Source organism: Panthera onca, chromosome E2, assembly GCF_046562875.1.
Source record: "Panthera onca isolate mPanOnc1 chromosome E2, mPanOnc1 haplotype 2, whole genome shotgun sequence".
Lineage (NCBI taxonomy): Eukaryota > Metazoa > Chordata > Mammalia > Carnivora > Felidae > Panthera > Panthera onca.
In genome coordinates, this window is record NC_138353.1 from 34,096,881 (window position 1) to 34,109,817 (window position 12,937).

At 53.2% G+C, this 12,937-nt stretch overlaps 1 protein-coding gene across 2 annotated transcripts; it reads left to right on the top strand.

Annotated features, from left to right (window-relative positions):
- Positions 1-1,408: 1,408 nt before the first annotated feature.
- CCL22 (C-C motif chemokine ligand 22) lies at positions 1,409-10,500 on the top strand. 2 transcript variants are annotated; one of them, XM_060650703.3, is made up of 4 exons: positions 1,409-3,420; positions 4,834-4,957; positions 7,355-7,602; positions 7,823-10,500. In XM_060650703.3, the coding sequence occupies exons 1-4, from the start codon at positions 3,348-3,350 to the stop codon at positions 7,876-7,878; spliced, it is 501 nt and encodes a 166-aa protein (XP_060506686.2). In that variant the 5' UTR covers positions 1,409-3,347; the 3' UTR covers positions 7,879-10,500. The 2 variants fall into 2 exon arrangements, with proteins under 2 accessions (XP_060506686.2, XP_060506687.1); XM_060650704.3 differs by lacking the exon at positions 7,355-7,602 and having other exon boundaries at positions 1,972-3,420; positions 7,823-10,491.
- The last annotated feature ends 2,437 nt before the right edge of the window (positions 10,501-12,937 follow it).

A 12,937-nucleotide genomic window follows, 5' to 3' on the forward strand; every position in this document is an offset into this window, starting at 1 on the left:
AGTTTTGGCATTTATGAATAAAACTGCGATACCGTAGGCCTTTCTGCAGACATAAGTAACTTGTCTTGGTACTTACCCATACTGAGGAGCGCGCTCACTGGATCCTACGGTAAGAGTGTGTTTAGTTTTGTGAGGAATTGCCAAACTGCATTCCAGAGTGGCTGTGCCATTTTGCATCCTTGCCAGCGATGAATGGGAGTTCTCATTGTTCCGCATTCTCGCCTGCATTTGGTGTTGCCGGTGTATGGTCTGGATTTTGGCCATTCCAATCGGTATGCAGGAGTATCGCATTGTTGTTTTAATTAGTATGTCCCTGACGACGTATGATGTGGAGCATCTTTTCACATGCTTTTGTTTTCTTTAAGAGTTATTTACTGGGGCGCCTGGGTGGCTCAGTCAGTTAAGCATCCGCCTTCTGCTCAGGTCATGATCTCATAGTTCGTGAGTTCGAGCCCCGCGTTGGGCTCTGTGCTGACAGCTCGGAGCCTGGAGCTTGCTTCAGATTCCGTGTCTCCGTCTCTCTCTGCCCCTGCCCCACTCGCGCTCTCTCTCAAAAATAAATAAACATTAAAAAAAAAAAGTTGCACACTCCTCTGACCTAGCCAGCTAGGGGCCCCTGTTCTCTTTTTTTAATTGGTAAAATATATATCACATAAAACATACCATTTTAACCATTTTTGAGTGGCATTAAGTACATTCACATAGTTGTGCAACCATCACCACCGTCCTCCAGGACTTTCTCATCTTCCCAGACTGAAACTCTGGACTCATTAAGCACTAACCAATCCCTCCTCCCTCCAGTCCCTGGCGACCAGCATTCTAGTGTCCGTTTCTGTGAATTTGACTACTAGCAACCTCATCGGAGTGAGATCATACAGTATCTGTCTGTCCTTCTGTGGCCGGCTTTGGGTGACACCTTTTGCCAAGAGGTCTTCCCAGGCGATGCCGTGCACTGAAGGTGCATCTCCGTTAGGAGGCTCATAGGAATAGCCGCTGCCGGGCTCTGCCCGCCCCTGCCCACCTCTCCCACCTGGCCACCACCTGCTCCCCAACCTCTCTGCCCCAGCTGCTCAGCCCTCTCTCACCCTGCCACGGCCTTAGCACTTGCCTTCTCCTCCCTGGCAGGCTCCTTGGTATCTTCTAGATTTCAGCTCGAATGTCTCCTTTTCATAGAGGCCCAAACGTTTCCCTGTAGTCACGGTCTCTTGTTTTCTGTTTGATTTTCTTCCTGGCGCTCCCCATAGCCTGATATTATACCCCGTTTGGTGTGTGCCTGCTTACCATCAGCCTCCAGGGTAAGATCTACAATAGCAGGGACCTGTTCCCTGGCGTGTCCCAGATCCTGGCAATGCACTTGGCACACGACAGGGGCTTGCATTAGTTCCCTCTTGCTGCTGGAAGACATGACCACAAACTTAGTGGCTTCAAACTAACACAAACTTATGATCTTACTGTTCGGGAAGCCCGAAGTCCTAAATTAGTTTTGGTGGATGGAAATGAAGGCGTTGGCAGGACTGTGTTCCTTCTGGAAGCTCTAGGGGGGAATCTGTTTCCTTGCCTTTTCCTGCCTCCAGAGACTGCCGGCACTCCCGGGTTCACAGTCCTGCGTCGCCCAGACTTCTGCTTCTGTCACTCCGTCTCCTGCTGAGTCTGACCCACTCTTATAATGACTCTGTGATTACACTGGGCCCACCCAGAGAATCCAGGAAGTCTCCCTACTTTACCCTCTTTAACTGAAACACATCTGCAAAGTCGTTTTTACCCTGTAAGGTCACATATTCACAGGTTTTGGAATTAAGATATGGGCACATTGGGAGAACCATTATTTTATCCACCACAGGGCTCATTAAATACATGCTGAATGAATGGAGAAATGAATGGATGGGCCCCTCTGCAAACGGAGCGGTGAGTCCTGAATTCCAAGGCTGGCTCAGCCACTTACTGGCTGTGTGACCTTGGGTAAATCCCCTCTTTCTCTGAGCTGCAGTTTCCTCCTTCATTAGATGTGTTCTGGGCACCCACAGTGTATCCCACTCTCAGTGGACCCTGGGAATACCAACACAAATAACAATAGACCCTCGCCTTCCAAGAGGTAGAGTTTGGCTTCTGGGAAGGGGTATGAGAAGGACAAAACCTGACATAATCTGCTCAGGCCCATGTTCCAAGTCACCCCACTGAACTTTCAAGTCCTGAGGGGGTGTGCTTACCTAGAAGGTGACATTTCAAATGATGCATGAGTAGGAGTTTGTGTGGTAGGGAAGCAGAAAGGGCACTGATGGCCAGGGACAGTCTGTAGACTTCTTTGAGGAACTATGGGGAGTGTGGTGTGATCTCTTAGGGGAGGGAGACCGGTGTGGAAGGGGGCATGTCTGGAAAGGAGGCCTTGAGGGCCACAGTCAGGAGCTTGGGCTCTGTCCTCAGGTCAAAGGGCCAGAGCTGGGTTTTGAAACAGGAGAGAGGCCTGCGCACTGAATCTGGGCCACACTCTGGCCACTGTGGTGTGGAGAGGGGATTGGGGGCCAGCATCTGAGCCCAAGGTGGAGGCGGCCTGGACTGGGCAGTGACAATGGGAACGGAAGTAAGGGGACAGATCCAAGAGACACGTAGGAAGTAGAATCAGTGGGATATGGCGAGAGATGGAGAAGGGGATGGGAGAGGAAGAGCTCGGAGACCGCCGGGAAGAAAGAACAGGCAAGATGGAAATGTGTGGAAGCTCTCTGAAACTGTTGAGGGGATCACGCATGGGCCCAAGTTGGGATTTGGGGAGAAGCGGCGGAAGATGCTAGTAATGGCCACAGAAACCAGCCCAGGGGATTCTCACGCCTCTCCTTTCGAAGACAGATCAGTGATGAAGTTCATCAAGGGTTCGGATGGGCCTCTGTTCCAGGTGAGGGTTAAGGTCTGGGCAGCTCCTGTCCACGTTCTCACTTGCCCTACAAACAACCACTGGGGTAAATAGGTAGGCTTGTGAAACCATCTCCCCCATTTCCAGATGGGCGAACTGATCCCGGAGATACCAGCGACATGGTAAAGGCCCTACGGTGTGAGGACTCTGGGGAGCACAGGCCTCTAAGAGGCCCAGCTCAAAGGGGATTTTGCAGGTCTCTTGAGACCCAGAGGGACGGACAAGGCGGGGGTCCCCTCTGAGCTGTTCCAAGCCACAGAGAATTTCCTTTTATTTGGAGGAAGCGGGAGTTCTTCTTTCGTAATGTGAATGTCAGAGATTCTGGACCCACCGGTGACTAAGAGTGTCTGGGGCTCGTGGGTGTCGCGAAGTGCTTAAATACTCGGCCCTCCTGTCATCCGGTGATTACAGACACCTGAGCTGGGACACACAGGACAAGAGCATGGCCAGCCTGAAGATTCTGTTCCTGGCTGTCCTTGTCCTCCTTGCCATGACACTTCAGGCAACTGAGGCAGGTGAGGCTGGGGAGAGGGAGGACTCCCTGTAGAGGCCAGGGTCAGACACTGGGGTATCTTCCTCATGTAGCGGAAAGAGGAGTGGACTGAGAGCAGATGACCCCAGTCTGCCGCTGGCTCCGGACTAGTCACGTGGCTTCTCTGGGCCTCGGTTTACACATCTGTTAAATGGGTAGTCTTTTATTTTTTAGTTTATTATTTATCTTGACAGAGAGAGAGAGAGGGAGCATGAGCACAAGGGCTGTGCCAACAGCACAAAGCCTGATGCGGGGCTCGAACTCACAAACCTTGAGACTGTGACCTGAGCCGAGATCAAGAGTCGGATGCTTAACCGACTGCCACCCAGGCGCCCTAAATGGGTAGTCTTGAAGGCCTGGAGTCTAGGATCTGTCTCGGCTGGGGTGGGGGGCTGTGGTGGACATGGCCTGCTGTCCTTCTACTCCAGAGAACTCAAGCATAGGATGCTTGGGGTGTGGAGAAGGAGCCACCAGAAGGAGCCATGTGGGATGGGACAAGGAAGGAGCTGGCATGAGGGATGTCCCCTTGGAAAACTGGTCCTGCTCTTCTACCACTACATTTTTGCTCCAGAACCTGCCCTCAACACCGAGGCCTTCCCTTCCCTTCTCCATCTCAGTGTAAATCCTCCTGCCCTGTGTTGGATAAAGGCACGAAAACTGGGCTGGGAGACGGGCAGCCGTCTTTGGGTTTCCTGAGGGCTTTTCCTGCATCGAAGGCCCCATAACTTGGTGCCATTATCACCCCTCCCATCGGAGGAGGAAACTGGGCCTCAGAGACGTTAAGTGACTTGCCCAGGAGGGCCTGGTGACTCAGGGCAGAGCAGGCCCCGTACCCAGGTCTGCATGACTGGACTCTGCCCGGGTCCTTATCCTGACTCTCCAGAGTCCCGCTGTGTGACTCTGGGCAAATGGTCTCCCTCTCTGGATCTCAGCCTCCCCGCGTGCACCGTGAAGGTCACGGGAGGCGTGAGCCGCAGCAGACTTCTTGGATTGCCCGGGGACTCGTCAAGACGCGCGTGGGACTCAGCAGGGCCGGGGCTGGGCGCCGAGCATTTCTGACAAGCTCCAGGTGGCACTGATAGCGCTGGCCCACGGACCTCGCCTGCAGTAGCCGGGGCTTCGTCCTGTGCAGAGTCTCTGGGTCCCGCCTCGAGGCCCCGGGCATCGTTGAATCCCAGTGGTTGCGAATCCCTCTGTCTCCACCTGACCGACCCGGATCGGAGACACTGGGCCCTCAGTGTCCCTCAGAGACCCCGAGAATGGGGACTCCGGGGGCTCGGAGTCCTCCGGGCACCGGCCTGCCACACGGGAACAGAAGTGCCGGCTCAGAGGCTGGGGCTGAGAGCCACCCGTCTGTGCCCCGCCGGTGAGTCTTCTGCACGTCTCCCTCCTCCAGGCCCCTATGGCGCCAACGTGGAAGACAGCGTCTGCTGCCGAGACTACTTCCGCCACCCCCTGCCCTCTCGTATGCTGAAGTATTTCTACTGGACTTCAGACTCCTGCCGGAGGCCCGGCGTGGTGTGAGTACAGAGCTGGGGACGCAGGGGCTTGGAGAGCCTGCCGGGCTGGCTCAGGAGGGCCCAGGAGCAGGTGGGTGGGCAGACCCAAGGACGGGAGGAGTGCAGCTGGTCTCTGTCCTTGAAACGGCTCGGCCCAGGCTGGGGGTGTACCGAGAAAAAAAAAAAAAAAATCATGCGATCATTCAACAAATTATTTTGGACGCCTACTGCCTGCCAGGCAGCCTGCCGGGTTCCGGGGATGCAGAGCTGAATGAGCAGGGCACCAGCTGGCGGTTTACACGAACCAGTGCCTAGTGCGTGGAGGCAGCGCAGAGCCGTAGTGCGGGGTGCTCCCATCAGAAGCATCTGGGGCCCATCCTCCCCAGCACCCTGGGAGTTGGCGGAGGCAGCCTATTCTTACCAGAAGAAGGCTGAGGTGACAGAGAGCGCGTCCTATGGCCAGACGTGGTTCTGCGGTGACCGTGCTAACTCGGGTAACCCTCCCCGCAGAACTGCTAGGAGCGCGATTATTTCCGGTTTTTTTTTTAAGTTTATTTCTTTGAGAAAGAGACTGAGAAAGAGTGTCAGTGGGAGAGGGGCAGAGAGAGAGGGAGAGAACCCCAAGCAGGCCCTGCGCTGTCAGCAGGCAGCCCGAGGAGGGGCTCGATCTCACAAACCGGGAGATCACGACCTGAGCCGAAATCAAGAGTCAGACGCTCAACCGGCCGAGCGCCTCTGTTTCCGTTTTACGAATGGACAAAGAGGTGCAGGGAGGGGAAGTGATTTGCTCCAGGCTGCCCTGTTGGAACCAGGACTCCTGGGTCCTTGTCCAGGGCTTTCTCCTGGGGTTCTTTTTCTCCTTTGCCTCTTTTCCTCCATTTCTTTACTTCCCTTTCCTTAGCCCGGAGCCCGGGCCTGTGCCTGCCACTGGCCAAGTGACGGGGCCTGACCCTGGGGCTCCAACTCCTCCAGACTGCTGACTGCCAAGCCCCTCACCAGGGTGTCTGGGTTTAGGGGCTCATGACCCCCTTTGGGGCTCCTTCATTATCTCTTCATTTGCTCCTCCTTACTTCTTGACCGTCCCTCATGGTGGGTGGGTGGGGGGGTGCTGCAGGTGAATAACAAAGAAGGTTGAAGTGGGTTTTTGTCACTTTGACTCTGAGCCTCTGTTTCCCCATCAGTGTAACAGGAGTGATCACCTTCATTTATTTTTATTTATCAGACACGTAGAGAGTGCTTGCTAAATGCAGGCACTGTTACAACCACTTTATAAGTATTAACTCATTTAATCCTTGAAACAGCCTTATGTTGTAGGTAGTGTTATGATCCCCTTTTTGCAGGTGAGGAAATGGGCCCAGAGAGGTTTTGGGGCCTCTTGAGTGTCACAGGGCACAGTAATAGTAAGTGGAGGGTGTGATGCTCGATGCCTGACATATAACAGATGCTCAAAGACAGCACATGTGATAATTGGATATTGAGCCAGAAGGGACTCTAGAAAGGATATGTCTTGACAAATGGGGAGATCAAGGGGCTGAGTCTTGCCCAGTGTCACACAAGCAGCCAGGGCAAGCTGCCCACGAGGCCAAGATCAACACTGCTGCCTTCTTTTTCTTTCTGTTCATTGGTTTTCTGTGGGGTGGGGGGCAGATCAGGGGAGTAAGAGAAGCCAGAGCTTCTAGCTTCATGGACAAGCTCTTGAGAGGCAGGAAGGGAGCAGGGCTGGGGCGGGGGGGGGGATGTTTCTGACCACTGGCCAGCTTTAAGTCCACTCCTGCCCACAACAGCTGAGAGCCCCAAGGGCCTGGCCTGGTACTTACAGCACCTTGGGCAAAGTGGGAGACTTAGCCCGCAAATGCTAAGCGATCTTGGGCCAGTGCCTAGTCCTCTGCTTTGTGCTTTGCGCCCCCAGGGGGCACAGTGAATCAGATCTGACCAGCTCAGGCACTCAGGCAAGCTGCTTTACCCCTTCAGGCCCCACTTTCCTCACCTGTGAAATGGACAGAATGATAGGGCCTCATAGGGTTGTCGTAAGGACTTATTAAGAAAATCAATGTTAAGGGGCACCTGAGTGGCTCAACCGGTTGAGTGGCATCTCACTCTTGGTTTCGGCTAAGGTCATGACCTCACAGTTTCCTGAGTTTGAGCCCCGATTCGGACCCTGTGCTGGCAGCTCGGAGCCTGGAGCCTGCTTCGGATCCTGTGTCTCCCTCTCCTTCTGCCCCTGCCCTGCTCACATTCTGTTTCTCTCAAAAATAAATAAACATTGAAGTAACCTTTACAAAGACAAGACAAGGAAAAGAAGAGAAAATCAATGTTAAAAGTCCAAGCCAGCTCCTGGCAGTGACAGGGTTCCAGAGCACCTACTATCTACTGCTCTGAACACTTCTGTTTATATTAACTCATCTAATCTTCATTCAGCTCCTGTGAGGACCATGATTATTATCCTCATTTCACAGATGTGGAAACTAAGGGACGTGCTAACAGTGGCAGAGCTGGGCCAGAGGATCTGGCTCCAAAGTTCATGCTCTTGGCTCTCTCCCAAGGCAATATCAGCAATGATCACGAGACTCTTGGGCATTCTATTTCTTGGCCTGACCTGGCCCTCAAGCCTAGACGAAGAGTCCAGGAAATTCTAGCTGCTCTTCTCCCCTCTCCCCGCTTAAGAAGTAAGTTTACATACAACAGAGGCCTTGTAACCTTTGAACCGCTCTAGATAGCAGGTACCCCGGCATAGGGTGGGTGCCTCATAAATGTGAAGTGACTCTGTCTAGTGGGCATCTCTGCATACAGTAAGTGACTCACAAATGTTAAGCTTCCAGAGAAGGGATGTGGCATTCTTGCTGCATGCTAATGCTCCCTCATTGCCTCCCTGGTGTCTCCTTCCAGCTTCCTTACGGTCAGGGACCGGGAGATCTGTGCTGACCCCAGGCTGCCCTGGGTGAAGAAGATTCTGCAGAAGATGAACCCATGAGAAAGGGCCCTGCCCTGATGACCGTGGCCTTGGCTCCTCCAGGAAGGCTCACAGAGCCCCACCTCTTGGCCGTTACAGCCGCCCCTCAACACAAGCCTGTGCCGATGGATCTCTCCGCAATCTCTTATCTCTGTGCCTGTAGCTGTCACCCTCAGAGGAGCCTCCACACTGTCACTCATCTCCCCTCTTGTCCCTCTAAGCTATTCTCTGCCCCACCGCAGCCAGAGGGGCCACAATCCTGGTCAGTTACTCTCCTGCTCAAAACTCTTCCATGGCTCCCCATTGCCCCAAGCTGAGGTGAGAGCTCCTGAGCCTGGCACCCCTGTCCCCAGCCCTGCCTCATTTCCCTTCACACATGTTGGACTCCAGCTCCCTGTTCTCCAAACCCGTGCCATACATGTCCACTTCCAGGTCTTTTTCCAGGCTGCACCTGACGCCCAGGATGCCTCCCCACCACCTGTGTGTGTCCACCCCTACCAGCCCTCCGAGGCACTGCTCAACCCAAGCAGCCAGCAATTGAGTTTTATTTTTCAGATGTCCCCTGGCCCTCTGTCCCCTCTTAACAGCCTTGATCACAGTCTACCCAGAATTCTCAGGACTTGGGGAACTCGTCCTACCGCCCCAGTGGCTGGATCAAGGTCCCACACCTGTTACTTTGTCCATTGGCCTTCAACGCAGAGCACGGGGCCTGGCTCAATGAATGGCTACAGACTGAATCAATAAAAATAATGTTCCTCTGCCACGGCCCATCCCCCAAAGGCCCTCACACATCAATACAGAGACTCAAGTTCATCTAGAAAGCAGCCAGTTGAGTCAATTGTGAAACCTCAAATTTACCCAGATTCACCTCTCTTCCCCATTTTACCTCTGTGTTGGGTTTTTTGACTCTTTCTTGTTTCCCTCTTGCTCCTCTAACCTCTGACACCCAGGCTTGACCTCTTCAGAGTTCCCCACTTTCCCTTTCTCCTTCCCCAAATAACTGATAACCAACTTTATGCTACGGTGTGAATGACTACCCTTGGCTTGATATTGCAAGCTCTAATTATATTTCTATAAGAAAAGAGGGCAAATGCTTAAGAGGCCAAAGGGTTGAATGGAAAAGTTTTAGGAACTGTTTGGGAGGGGGACGAGGTGGAACTTTCCTGGCCCTGGGAGTGTGTAGGGTATAGTGAAGGGAAAGAGCCTTGGGTGGAGATTGTTCTCACCTGGGAGGGGCCAGGATAAGGCCTGGGACTTGGGGCTTTTCTGCACTTTCTTGGGGACAATAGATTCCCCAGGTCAAGGAAATAAACTTTACACGTGCTCGTTTCTCTCCAAGGGAGCGTGGTGCAGTTTAGCAGGGTGGTTGATGCTGTGTGAATCTAAGGAGACCACTGACCCTCTCTGAGCCTCGCTTGAGAATGAGAAGACCCATATTATGGGGTTGCTGTGGGGTTCAGGTCCAAGACATGGGGAACAAAACTCAGTGTCTTCCAGGGCCCGGAGCCCAGGGTCATCTGCCCACCGTGAACACTGAAAGTGTTAACCTGCCCACTGCCTGCGCACAGGGCCCTCAAGCGTCCTGGGATTGCTCTCCCCTCCTGTCCTGCCCCGGTCCCTCGGGCCTTCTGAAAAATAAACCCTCTACCACAGTGTCTGCTTTGTTCCTTGGCATTTGCTTTCCCTGGGAGGTGGGGCAGGGGGCACGATCGCCACCTCTCTCCCACGGGGAAGCCCTTAACATTACTGACCTGTGAGCTGGCCTGCCCAAGGTCACCCTGTGAGTCGGTGGGAAGCCAGGATTAGACGTCAGACCTGGGGAGCAGCTGTGCCGGTGCCAAGAGAAAGCTCCAGACATTCGTCCACCGGGCCTCACCTTCATCCCCCGCCCCTCATCCTCCTCCCCCACCCTCTTGTCAGGAGGATCTGATGAAATCACTCATTCGGTCCCTAAGTCTAGAGCTTTAACCAGCATATTCAGCCAGCCAGCCAGCCAGTCATTTAGTCACCGATTCAATAACCCAACCTCAGCCTTCCCCCTTCAAGCGTTACCGCAGAGGAGGAGGAAGGTGTATTAGTCAGGAAAGGCTGTTTCCCGCAACAAACCGCTCCAAAATCTCAGTGGCTCAATTGCACAGAAGGTTTTTTCTTCGCGTGTGACACCTGATGCTGGTCTGTGGGCTCCTACCTTCCACGGGGTCATTCAGGGACCCAGGCTCTTTCCTCCTCACCGCCCCACCCTCCTCCGGGACCCGGACGGCTCCCCAACCTCCCGCGGATGGGAAAAGAGAACGTAAACTTGTAGGAGGACTTCAAGAGCCAGGCCAGGAAGCGCGGCCCCTCGCCTCTGTCCGCCTGCCATTGGCGGAACTCAGTCACGTGGCCACCCTGCCTGCAAGGGATGCTGGGAAGCATAGCCAAGCTGTGCGCGGGGAGAAAGCGGAGTGGGTATGGGGAGCGTCTCCTTCGTGTGCTCCTCAACTCCTCTGGACCTGCTTTCCTGGAGTTCTACCCTCAGCTCATTCTGCCCAAACAACAGAAAAGGACCCTGCTGTCCCTGGGACATCTTCGTTATTTTCTCAGTGGACATCTTGGCACAAGTGGCCTTTGCTCCCCTTCCGATCTGGCTCTCACGGTGGGATTTCCAGGGCAGTGGGTTCAGACACCCAAGAGCACTTGTCTGGGAGGCAGGGAGAAGCATCGAGAAGAGCATACGCCATGCATTCAGATAAGCACAGGAACTCTCACTGGAGTCTGGAGCAAGTTACCTGGTCTCTGAGCCTCAATTTCTCCCTCTGTGAACAGAGGCAATAAAAGCAGTTATCACGAGGTTAGCAAGAGCACGTGAGATTGTGAGAGTCCAGTAGGTAAGAAGGTATAGCCTAAGATAAGCCTAAGCCAGTGGGATAAGACAGCCTAATACACAAAATGGGCAAAGGCTTGAATATATATTTCGCCAAGCAAGGTGTATTCAAATGATCAATAAACACATGAAAAGATTCTCAACATCACTAGTCATCAAGAAAATGCAAATCAAAACCCGATGGCTGTACCACTCACACTCGTTGGGATGTCTGTTTTAAAAAAGGAAAAAAACAGAGCATGCAACTCTGGATCTCAGGGTTGTAAGCTCTAGTCCCACCTTAGGTGTAGAAATTACTTAAAAATAAAATCTTGGGGTACCTGGGTGGCTCAGTCGGTTAAGCACCTGACTCTTGATTTTGGCTCAGGTCATGAGCTCATGGTTTGCAGGATCGAGCCCTGTGTTGGGCTCTGTGCTGACAGTGCAGAGCCTGCTTGGGATTCTCTCTCCCACTCTCTCTCTCTGCCCCTCACCCCACCCACGAGCTCTGGCTCTCTCTCTCTCTCTCTCTCTCTCAAAATAAATAAATAAATAAACATTAAAAAAATAAAATAAGTCTTTAAAAAATCAAGATAAAATCTTAGGAAAGAAAAAAGACAAGATCGGTGAGCGTCTAGAGAAATTGCAACCTTGTGCATTGGTGGTGGGACTGTAAAGTAGGGTGGTCATGGGGGAAAATAGTATCGCGGGTCCTCAAAAAATCAAACGTAGAATTATCATCTCTTCCAGTAATCTCATTTCTGGGGATGTACACAAAAGAATCGAAAGCAGGGGCTGGAACAGCTATTTGGACACCCATGTTCATAGCAGCGTCCTCCCCAATAGCCAAAAGGTGGGCAGAGCCCCAGTGTCTGACAGGTGAATGGAGAAGCAGAAGCTGGTACACACACACAATGGAATATGACTCAGCCTTAAAAAGGAAGGAAATTCCAGGGGGCGCCTGGGTGGCTCAGTCGGTTAAGCGTCCGACTTCGGCTCAGGTCGTGATCTCGCGGTCCGTGAGTTCGAGCCCCGCGTCGGGCTCTGTGCTGACAGTTCAGAGCCTGGAGCCTGCTTCAGATTCTGTGTCTCCCTCTCTCTGACCCTCCCCTGTTCATGCTCTGTCTCTCTCTGTCTCAAAAATAAATAAACATTAAAAAAAAAAAAAAGGAAGGATATTCTGAGCCCTGCTGCAGCATGGCTGAACTTTTGAAGACATTCTGCTAAGTGGAACAAGCCAGTCACAAAAGGACGTACATGCTATGACACCTAAAGTAGTCAAAGTCATGGAGACAGAGAATAGGCTGGGGGGTTGTGGGGGCCAGGGGAGGAGTAGGTGGGAGTTACTGTTTAATGGGCCCCGCGGTTCGGTTTCGCAAGGTAAGCAAGTTCTAAAGATGGATGGTGGTGATGGTTACACACACATGTGAATGTCACTGAACTGAACCCTCGGAAATGGTGCAAAAGGTGAATTTTACGATATGTGTATCTTGCCACAGTATAAAAGAAGGTATGGCCAGGGCTGTGCACAGACAGAGGAAGGGCCAAGTGCATGTGAACAACTCTTCTCGTGGACCAAAAGAGGTGAGCTGAGCAGAGCTGGGTGAGGTAGGGAGGAACTAGGCAGGACTGTCCCCCAGGGGCCCTGGAGATGGCCATCTCACTGGCCACCCTGTCCCTCCTACCATCCTGGGCCCCCACAGGAGTGTCCCTGGCACCCTGCTCTGCTGTTTCTGTTCTGCTCTGGGGGCTCGGGGAGTCCCGCCCATCCCACAAGAACACTCAGGCTGCCTGCTGCCTGGGACACCCAGGCGGGCTCTTAGACTGCCTGAGGAAGGTGTGGGGAGGATGCCCCCTCCCCCTCCTCTCCACAGACCCCCGAGGAACCCTTTCTCCTGCCACCCAGCGCTGTTCTAATTGTTGCTTTAGTTATTCCTCAGCTCAGAACCTCCCCAGCTCCCCTCTGCCCCTGAGCAGAACTCTCACTCCTCACACCAGCTTTAAGGTGTCCGAAGCAGCCTCCCTGCCCACTTCATCCTCAGAGCCAATGGCATGGGACCGTTCCCTATCCCCTTTTTCCCTTGGTTAGCTTTTCCCTCTGCCAGGAATGGTATGTCAAAATCCTGCCTATCTGCCCGGTGTGGGTTACTTACAAATCACAAAGGGGACAGGGGCGCCTGGGTGGCCCCATTGGTTGAGCATCTGACTC